This window comes from Nanorana parkeri, unplaced genomic scaffold, assembly GCF_000935625.1.
Source record: "Nanorana parkeri isolate BGI_ZX_2015 unplaced genomic scaffold, ASM93562v1 scaffold559, whole genome shotgun sequence".
Taxonomy (NCBI): domain Eukaryota; kingdom Metazoa; phylum Chordata; class Amphibia; order Anura; family Dicroglossidae; genus Nanorana; species Nanorana parkeri.
Window position 1 is genome coordinate 502,579 of NW_017306827.1, and position 12,730 is coordinate 515,308.

General features: G+C 45.8%; 2 protein-coding genes across 4 annotated transcripts in view; one reads left to right on the plus strand and one right to left on the minus strand.

The window, feature by feature from the left end:
* The window catches only part of MED22 (mediator complex subunit 22), a 10,570-nt gene extending 5,679 nt beyond the window's left edge, over positions 1-4,891 (minus strand). For all 3 annotated transcript variants that reach the window (XM_018562061.1, XM_018562060.1, XM_018562062.1), the window contains exons 1-3: positions 4,789-4,891; positions 1,648-1,777; positions 910-990 (exon numbers count right to left, since the gene is read on the minus strand). In XM_018562061.1, the coding sequence (XP_018417563.1) occupies positions 910-990; positions 1,648-1,770 (204 nt within the window). In that variant the 5' untranslated portion in view covers positions 1,771-1,777; positions 4,789-4,891. The remainder of the gene's footprint in view (positions 1-909; positions 991-1,647; positions 1,778-4,788) is intronic.
* Positions 4,892-5,903: 1,012 nt separating this feature from the next.
* On the plus strand, positions 5,904-12,305 carry RPL7A (ribosomal protein L7a; the record flags this gene model as incomplete). The annotated part of the gene is made up of 7 exons (XM_018562075.1): positions 5,904-6,126; positions 6,395-6,544; positions 8,214-8,354; positions 8,546-8,625; positions 9,302-9,432; positions 9,620-9,689; positions 12,148-12,305. Coding segments are annotated over 7 exons (900 nt in total), but the record flags the coding sequence as incomplete, so codon positions are not given.
* Between the last annotated feature and the right edge of the window lie 425 nt (positions 12,306-12,730).

Genomic DNA, 12,730 nt, shown 5'->3' on the forward strand with positions numbered 1-12,730 from the left:
GGCTTCGGGGAAATATTAGGGGTCTAAACAGCCTCCTGATTTTTCCCTTTTCAATTGAAAAAGAAATTGAGGACACAAAGTCCTCAATCTCTTTTTCTGCAGCCTCTATTCTAAATGAATGGAAAGCACAGAGGCTTTCCATTCATTCAGAAACTATGTACTATCATCCAGTTTCTGAATGGGGAGGAGCCTCTGTAGTGAGTGCTTCTCCCCATTGAGAAACTCATGTAAATCACATCCTGTTCATTCATTTATAACTGGGGACACATAGTACTATGTGTCCCCAGTTATTTACAAACACTGGAGTGATCAGCTGATCGCTCCAGTGTTTGTCCTGCACAGAGGATTTGTACATATCACTGATATGTACTGATCCTCTGCCGCTCGGCCACGCACACGGGGGCTCAGCTTCTCCCATGGATCCCCCCTGCTCTCCCGCTACGCAATCGACTGGTAGATCGCGATCGAGCTTGTGGGCACTCCTGCTCTAGGGACTGGTCCAAGAGCTGGCCAGCTCGAAGGAGTATAACTTTTTTTTTACCCTAGGCACAAACAAGTAGCTAACCCTTCTAGTGTGGGGGTAGTCCCACTGCAAGGGTTAATAAAATTTCTTCCTCCTTTAATGTGGTGAGTGCTGTGACCCACTCTAATCATAGAATGTTATTCGGCTGGCATTACAGGTATTTGATAGGCCATTACATAGGGCAGGGGTAGACATCTGCTGTGGAACTACAAATTCCATTAGGCATTGCAAGACTATGACAGCCACAGGCATGACTCCCAGAGGCAGATACATGATGGGATTTGTAGTTTCAACTAGAGTTTGCCTACCCCTGATCTAGGGTCCCCCCATATCCTCAGCAATGATGAATATTCCCACCACCAGCTACCACTGCCTGCCATACTTACTATGTTAGCAGCTCGGACATCCATCTCATAATTATCCTGCTCTCCTTGAGTTGAGCGTGAGACTTGATGTTCTTCTTCAATCTGGAAAACATAGAAGCAGATACATTCTACATTTGTTTCTAGAACAGTCAAAACCTTTGTAATAGTTTTGTATGGAGTTGGTGGGGAGGGGTTAGCTGCCAGGTTTACCTTCACTCCCCCTCAGAGATTACAGTCTGCAGCACAGAAAGAGAGCATTATACTATCTGACAAATAGCGGATATGATACTGACTGCGTTTGGTGGCTTCACAGCAATGTTTCCATTCAAATATACATCTTATACAATATAAGAAGCATCCTGGTCACCTGACCTTTCTCTACTGCACCTAGGTATAAAACCAGATCTTCTCACTACCCCCAGCCTATGAGTAAACAGTAAAGGAGAAGCAGTAGACTGATGAGCTTTACCCTCCACCAGTCTGCTCTCTCCTCCTATCAGTATGTGTGTCATTAGCACATGAAAACTGCCGCACACCTGACTGGATCACATTGCGGTCCATTCCTCTCTAGGTATGAGCTCTGCTGCACAAGTGATAGCAGGAGGCTGATGCCAAGTCAAATACATAAACAAGTTGCTTTTAAATACACAGTAAATGATTTTGATATTAAACAGATAGCTGCATATATTGGCTTTGTGTTTTATTATCTGCTTGGAGTTCTGCTTTAACATTTATTTACTGAGATGGTGAAATACTCACCCGAGCAGTTTTGATGATCTCGGTGAAATTGTCCATGATGGACTTAACATCGTCCTTTAGTCGCTTGTTGTAGGACTGGAGCAAAGTCTCCTTACTCTGAGGTAAAGCCCGCTGCTGAGACATGATGTCACTGGAAAAGCAGAGAGGAGCGTTATGACATCACCCCACATAAACACACCCCCCCCAACACATCCTGAGTTCTGCGGACTTGCCCCAGGATTCGAACAAAATCATCGTCTCTCATGAACCAAGCTTCAGTCTAACAGTGGTTGCCTCAGTCTAACGGTGAAGTGTATTTATATATACAAATAATATATGTACCACCACCAATGCTGGGGCATTGTATCCTTGTATTGATCACTGACACCAGAACATTGTATCCTACAGCTGAAGCTCTTTCCTCCCACTGACACCAGAACATTGTATCCTACAGCTGAAGCGCTTTCCTTCCACTGACACCAGAACATTGTATCCTACAGCTGAAGCTCTTTCCTCCCACTGACATCAGAACATTGTATCCTCCCGCTGAAGCTCTTTACCCCCATGGACATCAGAACATTGTATCCTCCCGCTGAAGCTCTTTACCCCCATGGACATCAGAACATTGTATCCTCCCGCTGAAGCTCTTTACCCCCATGGACATCAGAACATTGTATCCTCCCGCTGAAGCTCTTTACCCCCATGGACATCAGAACATTGTATCCTCCCGCTGAAGCTCTTTACCCCCATGGACATCAGAACATTGTATCCTACAGCTGAAGCCGGGGGAAATCTTTCCTCACACTGACATCAGAACATTGTATCCTACAGCTGAAGTTTTTTCCTCCCACTGACACCAGAACATTGTATCCTACAGCTGAAGCTCTTTCCTCCCACTGACACCAGAACATTGTATCCTCCCGCTGAAGCTCTTTACCCCCATGGACATCAGAACATTGTATCCTACAGCTGAAGTTCTTTCCTCCCACTGACATCAGAACATTGTATCCTACAGCTGAAGCTCTTTCCTCCCACTGACACCAGAACATTGTATCCTCCCGCTGAAGCTCTTTACCCCCATGGACATCAGAACATTGTATCCTACAGCTGAAGTTCTTTCCTCCCACTGACATCAGAACATTGTATCCTACAGCTGAAGCTCTTTCCTCCCACTGACACCAGAACATTGTATCCTACAGCAGAAGCCGGGGGAAAAAGTTCCTCCCACTGACACCAGAACATTGTATCCTACAGCTGAAGCCGGGGGAAATCTTTCCTCACACTGACATCAGAACATTGTATCCTCCCCGCTGAAGCTCTTTACCCCCACAGACATCAGAACATTGTATCCTCCCACTGAAGTTCTTTCCTCCCACTGACACCAGAACATTGTATCCTACAGCTGAAGCTCTTTCCTCCCACTGACACCAGAACATTGTATCCTACAGCTGAAGCTCTTTACCCCCCACGGACATCAGAACATTGTATCCTCCCGCTGAAGCTGGGGGGGGTCTTTCCTCCCACTGACACCAGAACATTGTATCCTACAGCTGAAGCTCTTTCCTCCCACTGACACTAGAACATTGTATCCTACAGCTGAAGCCGGGGGAAATCTTTCCTCCCACTGACACCAGAACATTGTATCCTACAGCTGAAGCTCTTTACCCCCACGGACATCAGAACATTGTATCCTCCTGCTGAAACGGGGGGAAGTCTTTCCTCCCACTGAAGCTGGCTAACATTACACTCGGAGAGGACCATCAATCTGACACCACATGTATGCAGCAACATTCAGGGCCTGTTCACACTGTTATGTGGTGTCAGCCCATGCATCTAATGCTCTACTTAACACGGTGCATTAACATGCATTGCATTAAGGCAGCCTGTTCAAAATGAATGGCATAGAAGCTCTTTCCTCCCACTGACACCAGAACATTGTATCCTACAGCTGAAGCTCTTTACCCCCCACGGACATCAGAACATTGTATCCTCCCGCTGAAGCTGGGGGGGGTCTTTCCTCCCACTGACACCAGAACATTGTATCCTACAGCTGAAGCTCTTTCCTCCCACTGACACTAGAACATTGTATCCTACAGCTGAAGCCGGGGGAAATCTTTCCTCCCACTGACACCAGAACATTGTATCCTACAGCTGAAGCTCTTTACCCCCACGGACATCAGAACATTGTATCCTCCTGCTGAAACGGGGGGAAGTCTTTCCTCCCACTGAAGCTGGCTAACATTACACTCGGAGAGGACCATCAATCTGACACCACATGTATGCAGCAACATTCAGGGCCTGTTCACACTGTTATGTGGTGTCAGCCCATGCATCTAATGCTCTACTTAACACGGTGCATTAACATGCATTGCATTAAGGCAGCCTGTTCAAAATGAATGGCATGCCAAGTCACTCTAACATGCTTAAAGTCACATGACCCTTTTTTCTAGCGCAATCCGCTACAATGCAGGTGTGCTGCCTTAGGGCCTGTTCACATGAGTTTCAGGTCCTGATCAGGTCAGGATCAGCAGACGCGGAGTGGGGCTGTTAGTATGTTAGCTGCAGCGCGTTTGACGCGTTTGCATATCCTGACCGTACAAAATGTGACATGCAGTATTTTTCTGTCGTAAGCTGAATGGACTGCGCACATGAGAACTGTAGCCCATAAAACACATAGGGATACATTGGGATGCATTTTGGAGTGCAGCAGCGTACGGAGCCGGTCAGCACACAAAAGGGACGTCGTGTGAACAGGCACTTAATGCACTGGGGTGCCATTCAAAATAAATGTCACTGCAATGAATGTTATACTTGTTACCACAGCATGGAAGTGTGAAAGGGCCCAACACATGAATTGCGGCAGCCAATTCAAGTGAATACAGCACACAACACTGCATGGCAATGGGTTACCGAACGCTGCAAGGTGCCTGGGGTGCCATTAAGGATGAATGCCAGCACACTGTGATGGGGTGAGCTGACCTTGTTCTGAAGATAGGCTCTATTCATACACTTTGGGGGGAGCAGAGAGGTGCCCTGGACAGTGTTTGTAGTTCCTCATCTATGCTGCTCTCCAGTATCAGAGATGTCATTGCCTTGATCAGGCCTCCATATCTCTCTCCCCTCCATAGTCCCTACACCCCGTACCGCTCTCGCCACACAAACCTCGTATATTGTCTATCCGCCGACCACAGCCAAATTCACAACTCAAAACTACGCCCTCTCCGCGCTGATTGATTACCTCACAGGAACAGGCGGGGCAAAGAGACATTAAGGAGGTCGCTCAGGTAGCGAGTTGAAGGGAGATGATGCTGTGATGTCACCGGCCGGGCCCCTCCCATTGTAACATCTGCCCTGATAACATACACGACCTGAGAGTAGCACAGCTTAGTGTTGTCTCCAAACGGCTCTTCCACTTATTCGTCATTAGATGGCGCTCGTTATCATAAGCAAGACCCAGCAGTGGAGCTAGCGTTGTTGTTTCTATCATCCGCCGCTAGATGGCGCTCTTCCTTGTGATGTAGGTGAAATCTCGCGTCATCCGGTCCAGGATACTTATATTACCCAGAATTCTTCCCTCTTCCTTTCTCTCCCCCGTCCGCCATGGTGAGTGCGGTGCTGTTCTGTGGCCTCCTCTATCTGCCTCCATCCTTTATCATCGAGCCCGGGCCGGAGTTCAACATTGGGCTGTTGTGTTCCATGGTGATCTCCTGCAGAGTGGCGGGGATATGACGGGAGTACGGTGCCGCTATAAGAATGATATATCATCCTTCTCTGCACCGGGATGTCGGTCCGGCCGCACTGTGTGCCGGCTGTGTGTTTCCTGTGATTACCGGCGCCCAGTCATCTCTCCCCACCTTCTATAGTGTGTATACTCTGTGTATGTATGTAGTGTTCGTGTGTCTATACAATGTGCCGCCTATCCTTCCTCTTCTGTGTCCGTCCCTTCTGCGTGCTTTTGCAGTGATCCATGCCTTGTATATGGTGGCAGTATGTGTTGAGGCCCTGTGATGTAAGTGTATGTATGTACTTCACTGATTCTCTCTCATTCCCTTTATCTGCTCTTTCCTCTCTGTTCCTTCTGCAGTACATTGATTATTGTACATCTAAATAACCCCATGCCATTTGCCTGACATCCATGTGGTGCTGTATACTGTCAGAGCAGTGGGATGATGCTCCCCATCTTGTCTGTTGGGTAGGAATGTATTGGTGTGCTCCCCCTGTGTGTTGGCTCCCTAAAGACGCAGATGATGACACAATATTTGCTATCTGATCTCTGATTACACTCATCCACCAAGATCACTGATGCGTCTGTGGGAGCTGTGCTCCTGATAGGTCGGTGTGCCGTCCTTGTACTAAGTGTTTTCTGTTCTCTCCACCAGCCCAAAGGAAAGAAGGCCAAGGGGAAGAAGGTGGCTCCGGCCCCTTCCGTGGTCAAGAAGACTGAAGCCAAGAAGGTGGTGAACCCTCTGTTTGAGAAGAGGCCTAAGAATTTCGGCATTGGTAAGTGAGAGGCCTGTAATCCTAGGTGACCATAGTGCACAGTTGGTAGTGTCAGCCTATGTAAAATGTATTTGGCGGGGAGTCCATAGTATAGTCTTGCATACTGTGTGCTGCTCACTGAGCACAATCCGTGTCAGAGATGCTCTGCATAATTCTGGCGTTGTAGTGTTGCATTTAGTTTTGACAACATTGAGGAGTGCTTCTGTCGTCCTAGAAAGTACAGTAGTAGCTCCACACTGATCTCGCTTCCTGGTTTTGTTTCCTACAGGCCAAGACATCCAACCCAAAAGAGATCTCACCCGCTTCGTGAAATGGCCTCGCTACATCAGGCTTCAGCGTCAGCGATCCATCCTGTACAAACGCCTGAAGGTTCCACCAGCAATCAACCAGTTCACCCAGGCTCTGGACCGACAGACAGGTGACCGAGGGTGTTGGGATGAGGGTTTGGTTACATCAGATGTTGGTAGCTAAGTACACGGGATTCCTCTGAGAGCTGTAGAAAAGACGAGGGGATGCGTGGAGAAATTGGACTGCCTTTGCTGAAGTCTAGTTTTGAAAATGCTACCCATCTGGCAGTTGTGGTTTAAAGGCATCATTGCCTGAGATGTGAGCCAGGAGTGCGGACTTCTCGGTCTAGCAGCACCCTGGCTCCTGTCTCTATTATTGGAAACCTTTTCTGGGCTTTAGGGCTGCAGCTAACAATTATTTTCATAATAGATTAGTTAGCTAATTAACTTTGATTAGTTGGAATAAAAAAAAATATTAAATCAAATATGCGGCGATACCTGACGTGTAGTGCAGTTGTCGTTTTTCTATGTAGGTGCAACTGACTTGTGTTTCTGTTAGTATACGTGCGTTGTATTTTTTTTTTTTTTGAGAAGGGTTTTTAAATGTATTTTTTACCTCATTGCTATCTGATGGTGGGGCTCACAAGCCCCCTATCTGATGGCACATTGGAGGTGACAGGTTCTCTTTAAGGTAACATTAAGTGTCTTTTAGACCCTTAGTGTCACCTCTCCAGATCACTGGATTCAGCTGCTGAGGCCTACTATTGGATATTTCAGTTTGCAATAGCAGGCTGGCTATTGCACCAGCCTGCTGTCAATCAGCAGAGGAGGGAACTGAAGGAGAAAGTTCTCCATCAGGTCCTCCTCTGCTGATTGACTGCAGGCAGTGAGCGGGTGCAATAGCCAGTTTGCTTTTGGCTATTGCAATTTAAAATATCCAATAGCAGGCTGGTAATTGTTACAAGTGTCTGCTCCTTTTCCACTTGATTAACCTGTTTTCCTTTTGGTTATAGATCTGTCAGCTATCCGTGCTCCTTATTTGTTTAATAATGCCCTCACCAGATCTACCCAGGCGTTTTCGCTGTTAAAGAAGGGAAGGTCCGTTCTGTGTGTAGTCAAGATTTATGGCTTCTCTTCTCCCCTGTGAACACACAGAACCTTTTATATAACTAAAAGGAGCAGACACTTGTAACACTGAACTGTCTTGAAGGACGGAGCAGTAGCGGAGGGTCAGCGGGGGATTTCAGTGTCACCGGCCGCAGTCTCTTCCCTCTCGTGCCGGCTACAGCGGTCTGTGAAAGGGACACAGACCCCTGCAGCCAGCACCAGCAGGGAGAAGAAACTGCAGCCGGTGACTCTGAAATCCTCCGCTGCCAGCAACTAATCCAAAATCAACTAATCTGATGGGAATAGTTGCCAACTATTATCAATTTTATTCGATTAGTTGTTGCAGCTCTAGTGGGCTTGCCATTGCAGACTTTTTAGCTGTGGTGCGAACTCCTCGATTCAATATATTGACACAGAACATGTAAGCATGTAAGACTTCAGACTTTCCTCATCTGTGTACTCTTTCAGGCTAGCTGCTTGGAAGTCTTGGCACATGTCTGATTCTCAGTTTTATTTATGCAGCAGATGTTGGCTGGTGGGTTTTGAGTTGGTGCTGTGCAAATGATGAGTACTATTTGCTATCTGAGAGTTGTGATTACACTCTTCCACCAAGATCACTGATGCACAGACTGTGACCTACAGCTAAGGGGCCATCTGATATGAATGTAGGCTGACTATTTTCTTCTCCTACAGCCACTCAGCTCTTTAAACTGGCACACAAATACAGGCCGGAGACCAAGCAAGAGAAGAAGAAACGTTTGCTGGCTCGTGCGGAGCAGAAAGCTGCTGGTAAACCAGATGTCCCTACCAAGAGACCCCCGGTCATCAGAGCAGGTGGGTTATGGTATGTGGCTGTGAGTAGGATGCCGTCTGTTCGAGTTTGTCACTGCAATGATGTCTGAATTTCTTCACCTGAACAAATTGTGTGGATTTAAAATGAGCTTTTTAACCCTGAGCATTGACTGCTATTCCAGGTACCAGGTCCTCCTAATATGTGCTCAGTTGACAAGTGTCAATCTTTTCAGGTGTCAACACGGTGACCACTTTGGTGGAGAACAAGAAAGCCCAACTGGTGGTGATCGCTCATGATGTGGATCCTATCGAGGTGTGTATAGCATTGCGGTACTATTCTGAGCTGTTCAAACTTTGTAATAGTTCAGTCACCATGCACAGATATCTATAGACCAGTGCTGCAAATATGTGGTGTAGTCTGATTAGCTGCCAGTTGTATGTTGATAGTAAGTCAAAGTGCTGTCAGAAGCTAGTCATCCTTGAGAAAATGTTATTAAGGGATAGTGGTCACCTTGCATCAATGATTCCAATGGTAAGGTCCGCAGGATGGAAAGTCTACTTTTAGCTATATTTTATTTAAAAATCAAAGCAGACTGATTCTGGGAGTAATGATTGTTGATCAGTACGGCATCTCAATTTAAATGTAAACACTCACCCATTACGGTATTAGCCGCACGGCATCTAAACTCCCCCTCGCTTATTTTTTTTTTCCTACCTTTTGTTACATCAGTGTTAGTGGCTGTAAAGGGGCTAATTTCAATTCTGTGTCCTGGAGACTGAACATTTCATGTTTGGTTAGCTTAGCTGTATATTTTCTTCAGAAACTATAGATCATAGATTGCAATGATGTTTGAATTTCTTCACCTGATTCTACTGTGACGAGTAAATTTCGAGCTTTTTAACCCTGAGCAATCATAGCCATTGCCTCCTAGGCAGTCTGCCTTGTTCTGGTCATCTAGAGCAGACTCTTTTATCTTTGTGTCTTCTAGCTGGTGGTCTTCCTTCCTGCCTTGTGTCGGAAGATGGGAGTGCCCTACTGCATAATCAAGGGAAAAGCCAGACTGGGCCGCTTGGTGCACAGAAAGACCTGCACCAGCATTGCTTTGACACAAGTCAACCCGTAAGTATCTGCCATCTTGCTTCAGTAGTTTTGCACCTTTTTGGCAATGATGAAACTTGAATTTCTTCAGCTGAAATGTCACCATGTGGCCTTAAGAGCTTTTTAACCCTGAGCAGCCAAGGATTGGTGCTCTACTTGTACATTTGTTTTATAGACCACCACTCACTTTTTTTTTTTTCTTTTCCAGTGAGGACAAGGGAGCTCTCACCAAGCTGGTAGAAGCTGTAAAGACCAACTACAACGACAGACACGATGAGGTAAGAGATGGGTTTAATTTGCGTTTCTCATCTGTCGTGGCTGCTGTGCACATTGGTCTGTTACTGGAATGGCTAAAAACACATTTGCTTCCCTCCTAGTTTTAAATGGACAAGCTTTACTTCTTGTCAGAGGTGTAAATAATAATATAAAGGACTTTTAGTTAATGGCCCCTCACACCTATTCAAGAACATTATCAGGTTGGGATCTGATCACGGAACATGTGTTCTTTATGTATATTGTGCTACAGACAGGAAGTATTGATGCAGGAAAATCTCTGGTATTCCACTACATCTTCTGAATTGTCCTTGGCTCTGAAATATTTTACTGCTTTATGAATGTTGCAGTTTTAGATTCACTGGTCACCTGAAGGTGCTCAGGTCTCAAGTCTCTCCTGCTCTTGCCAGCCAGCGAGGGTTTTTGTTCTGGGGGCAGCTGTTCATGCATGATGGAGAAAGCACCTCCAACGTAATCATGGCACACTGGAACATGACTTAAGTTTCAGCTTCCTAAAGCTATAGAATAGTAACCAGCTGCTGTATGAATACCCAACCACCTATAAAGAGAGGCTCTATTACAATGCAATATATACAATCTATGCTCACCCTCCCCTGTGCTAAAAAAAATGTGTTCTGAGCTTTTATATGTCAAACAAAAGTATTGCATAAACCTGTGCAACGCCCAACTATTAATCATGCAAAGCTTCCCCTCTAGGGAAATACCCACAATTGATATGTGAATTTAAAAAATGTGCTAACTGTCCCCCCTAATAATAAAGTTTTTATATCTGTATCAGTAGTGCTAATAGTAAATAACCAAGTAAATGACAAGTTAAATGAATAGTCACCCTCACTATAGTGTGTAAATATCGCCATCAAGATGACCTTCCTTTCCCTTACTAACTTAAAGGTGTCTTTAGATCCTCCTGGAGCTGGGGGGATTGCTCATATATGAGGGATTCAGGTTTTAGAAATTAAAATTTGGTTGCTCTTCTGCTTTCTGTGTATGAAATGTCCTGGTGGAGAACGAAGCTGTAACTTCCAAATACTTGGTAATTGCTCCCCTTCATACAGATTTGTGCTGATGCAATGAAAGTGCTGAACTAATCCCAGCAGCCTGGTAGCCAGTGCTTCCCAAAAATTATAGCTGGTTACCTAACTAGAGGGCTTTCTCTGAGGTGTTGGTGGAGTTGGCTCAAAAAAGGGGGAAAAAATCCTGCTGCCTCTTCCATATTTGTCCTCCCCCTGTGCTATGGGCATGGCAGTACTTGGTCAGTGTCTTCCTCAAAGTATTGAAAAAGGAATGTGGGGAGCTAGATCACATAGTCCAGGTAGATGTCCTGGTTAATGGGTCCAATATTTTGGAGTAATGGGAAGCTCTGGAGGATGAAATCATGCATTGGCTCTCATCTTGGATCCGTTTGGAATGTAGGTTGGAAAGGTCCAAGCCATCAGTAAGAAGTTTAGAAGCCATTTTGTTAAAAGCAAGCACTCAAAATTTCCCCTTCATCGGACTGCAACAAAATTCTGTAAAACAATATATTTCACTATCCTAATGTACTTGTGTAGCTTTTAATTTTTTATCCCGCCCATTTTAATTTTTCAAAGGGTGTATTGTGGCCCCCCTCCCGTTTACGGGGGTCCTCCTTTGCCTAGCAGGTTGCAAAGGAGACACCCATGTGTGTGTGCTCCCTACTGGGCATCGAGCCGTGCTGTGCGTCCATTGACGCACACCACTTAACAAGCCACGCCTCCTCTCAGCATCTTGACAGACAGGTGCAGCAGCCTATCGCTGTCCTGCCTTCAGTGGCCTCTGGATCCCTCTTCTCAACCCGGAACTTTGGGGACACACCACAGATCATTCGGGAGCCAGCGGCGGTGGAAGTGGCATATGGGTGGGTAAGTGGGTGGGATGCTTTGGCGGTAGCTGGGTGTTTATTACCTTTAATGCAGAGAATGCCTTAAAGAATAGTTGCCTGGCTGTTAATGACCAGGAACAAGTACTCAGTCGGGGAAGTCAGTGGCATTAGCACACCCAATCTGCTAATGTGTTTGGTGAATAACTCAAACTAAGCTTGGTCAACCAGCATTTCAGATATTGCATGCCAATGATGGCGCACATCTTCCCTACAGTTTTTTGCTTTTCTGGCTCCTGTATTCTGATAAAGTATATCTAAAGACAAGAAAGCTAGAGGAGACCCCTCAAGTGCAGAAAGTCCCCTGAACAAGTCTCCTCTTCTGGGGACAACTCAAAATGTTCCATTTCCCATCACTCAGTCCCAGCACCCAATAGCCACCAGTTCGAATGCACTAAGGGAATAGACGACAAAAAAAAACCTGACCGGTTTTTATCTGTGCCTATGGTGTCCTAAAATACCCTCTAGATTCTTGGTTATTGTATGTAATATTATTCTTCATTTGAATTCAATATGTATGAGAATTTATACTCCATTTTCTGCAGATCCGTCGTCACTGGGGCGGAGGAATCCTCGGACCCAAGTCTGTGGCTAGAATTGCTAAGCTGGAGAAGGCAAAGGCCAGAGAACTGGCCACCAAACTGGGCTAAATGTACCGGGCGTTACACTTCTGTTCTGTACATAATAAAGAAACTTCCTCAAAGTTCAAAGACTGCTTTTATTTACAACGTTTGAGATGTGTGAATGTTTGAACAGTTGGCTCCATGCTTCTGTCATTTCCAGACCACAGAAATATGGAGGCTGCACTCCTGAAAATGTTACTTGCCTGGCTGCTACGGACCTGTGTACGGACTGGTAACAAGCACCCAGCAAGTTAAGTCAGTGGGTCTTTACTCCCCAGTATGGAAGTGACTAGAGTGGTTTGATAGCCAGGCAGGTAGCATTTTGGGAGGAGTCGGAGCTCTGTCCCATATTTCCATCATAGTTTCTTGACGGAAGCAAGTCTGGAATTGTACATCTGTGTTTTTGTGATGGAAGCTGCATAGAAAGGTTGATATTCACATTACTTTCTGTGAGAAATGTAGGGCTGCGATGCTTTGGTTTCCCAGCAGATGGCAGCAGATTTCT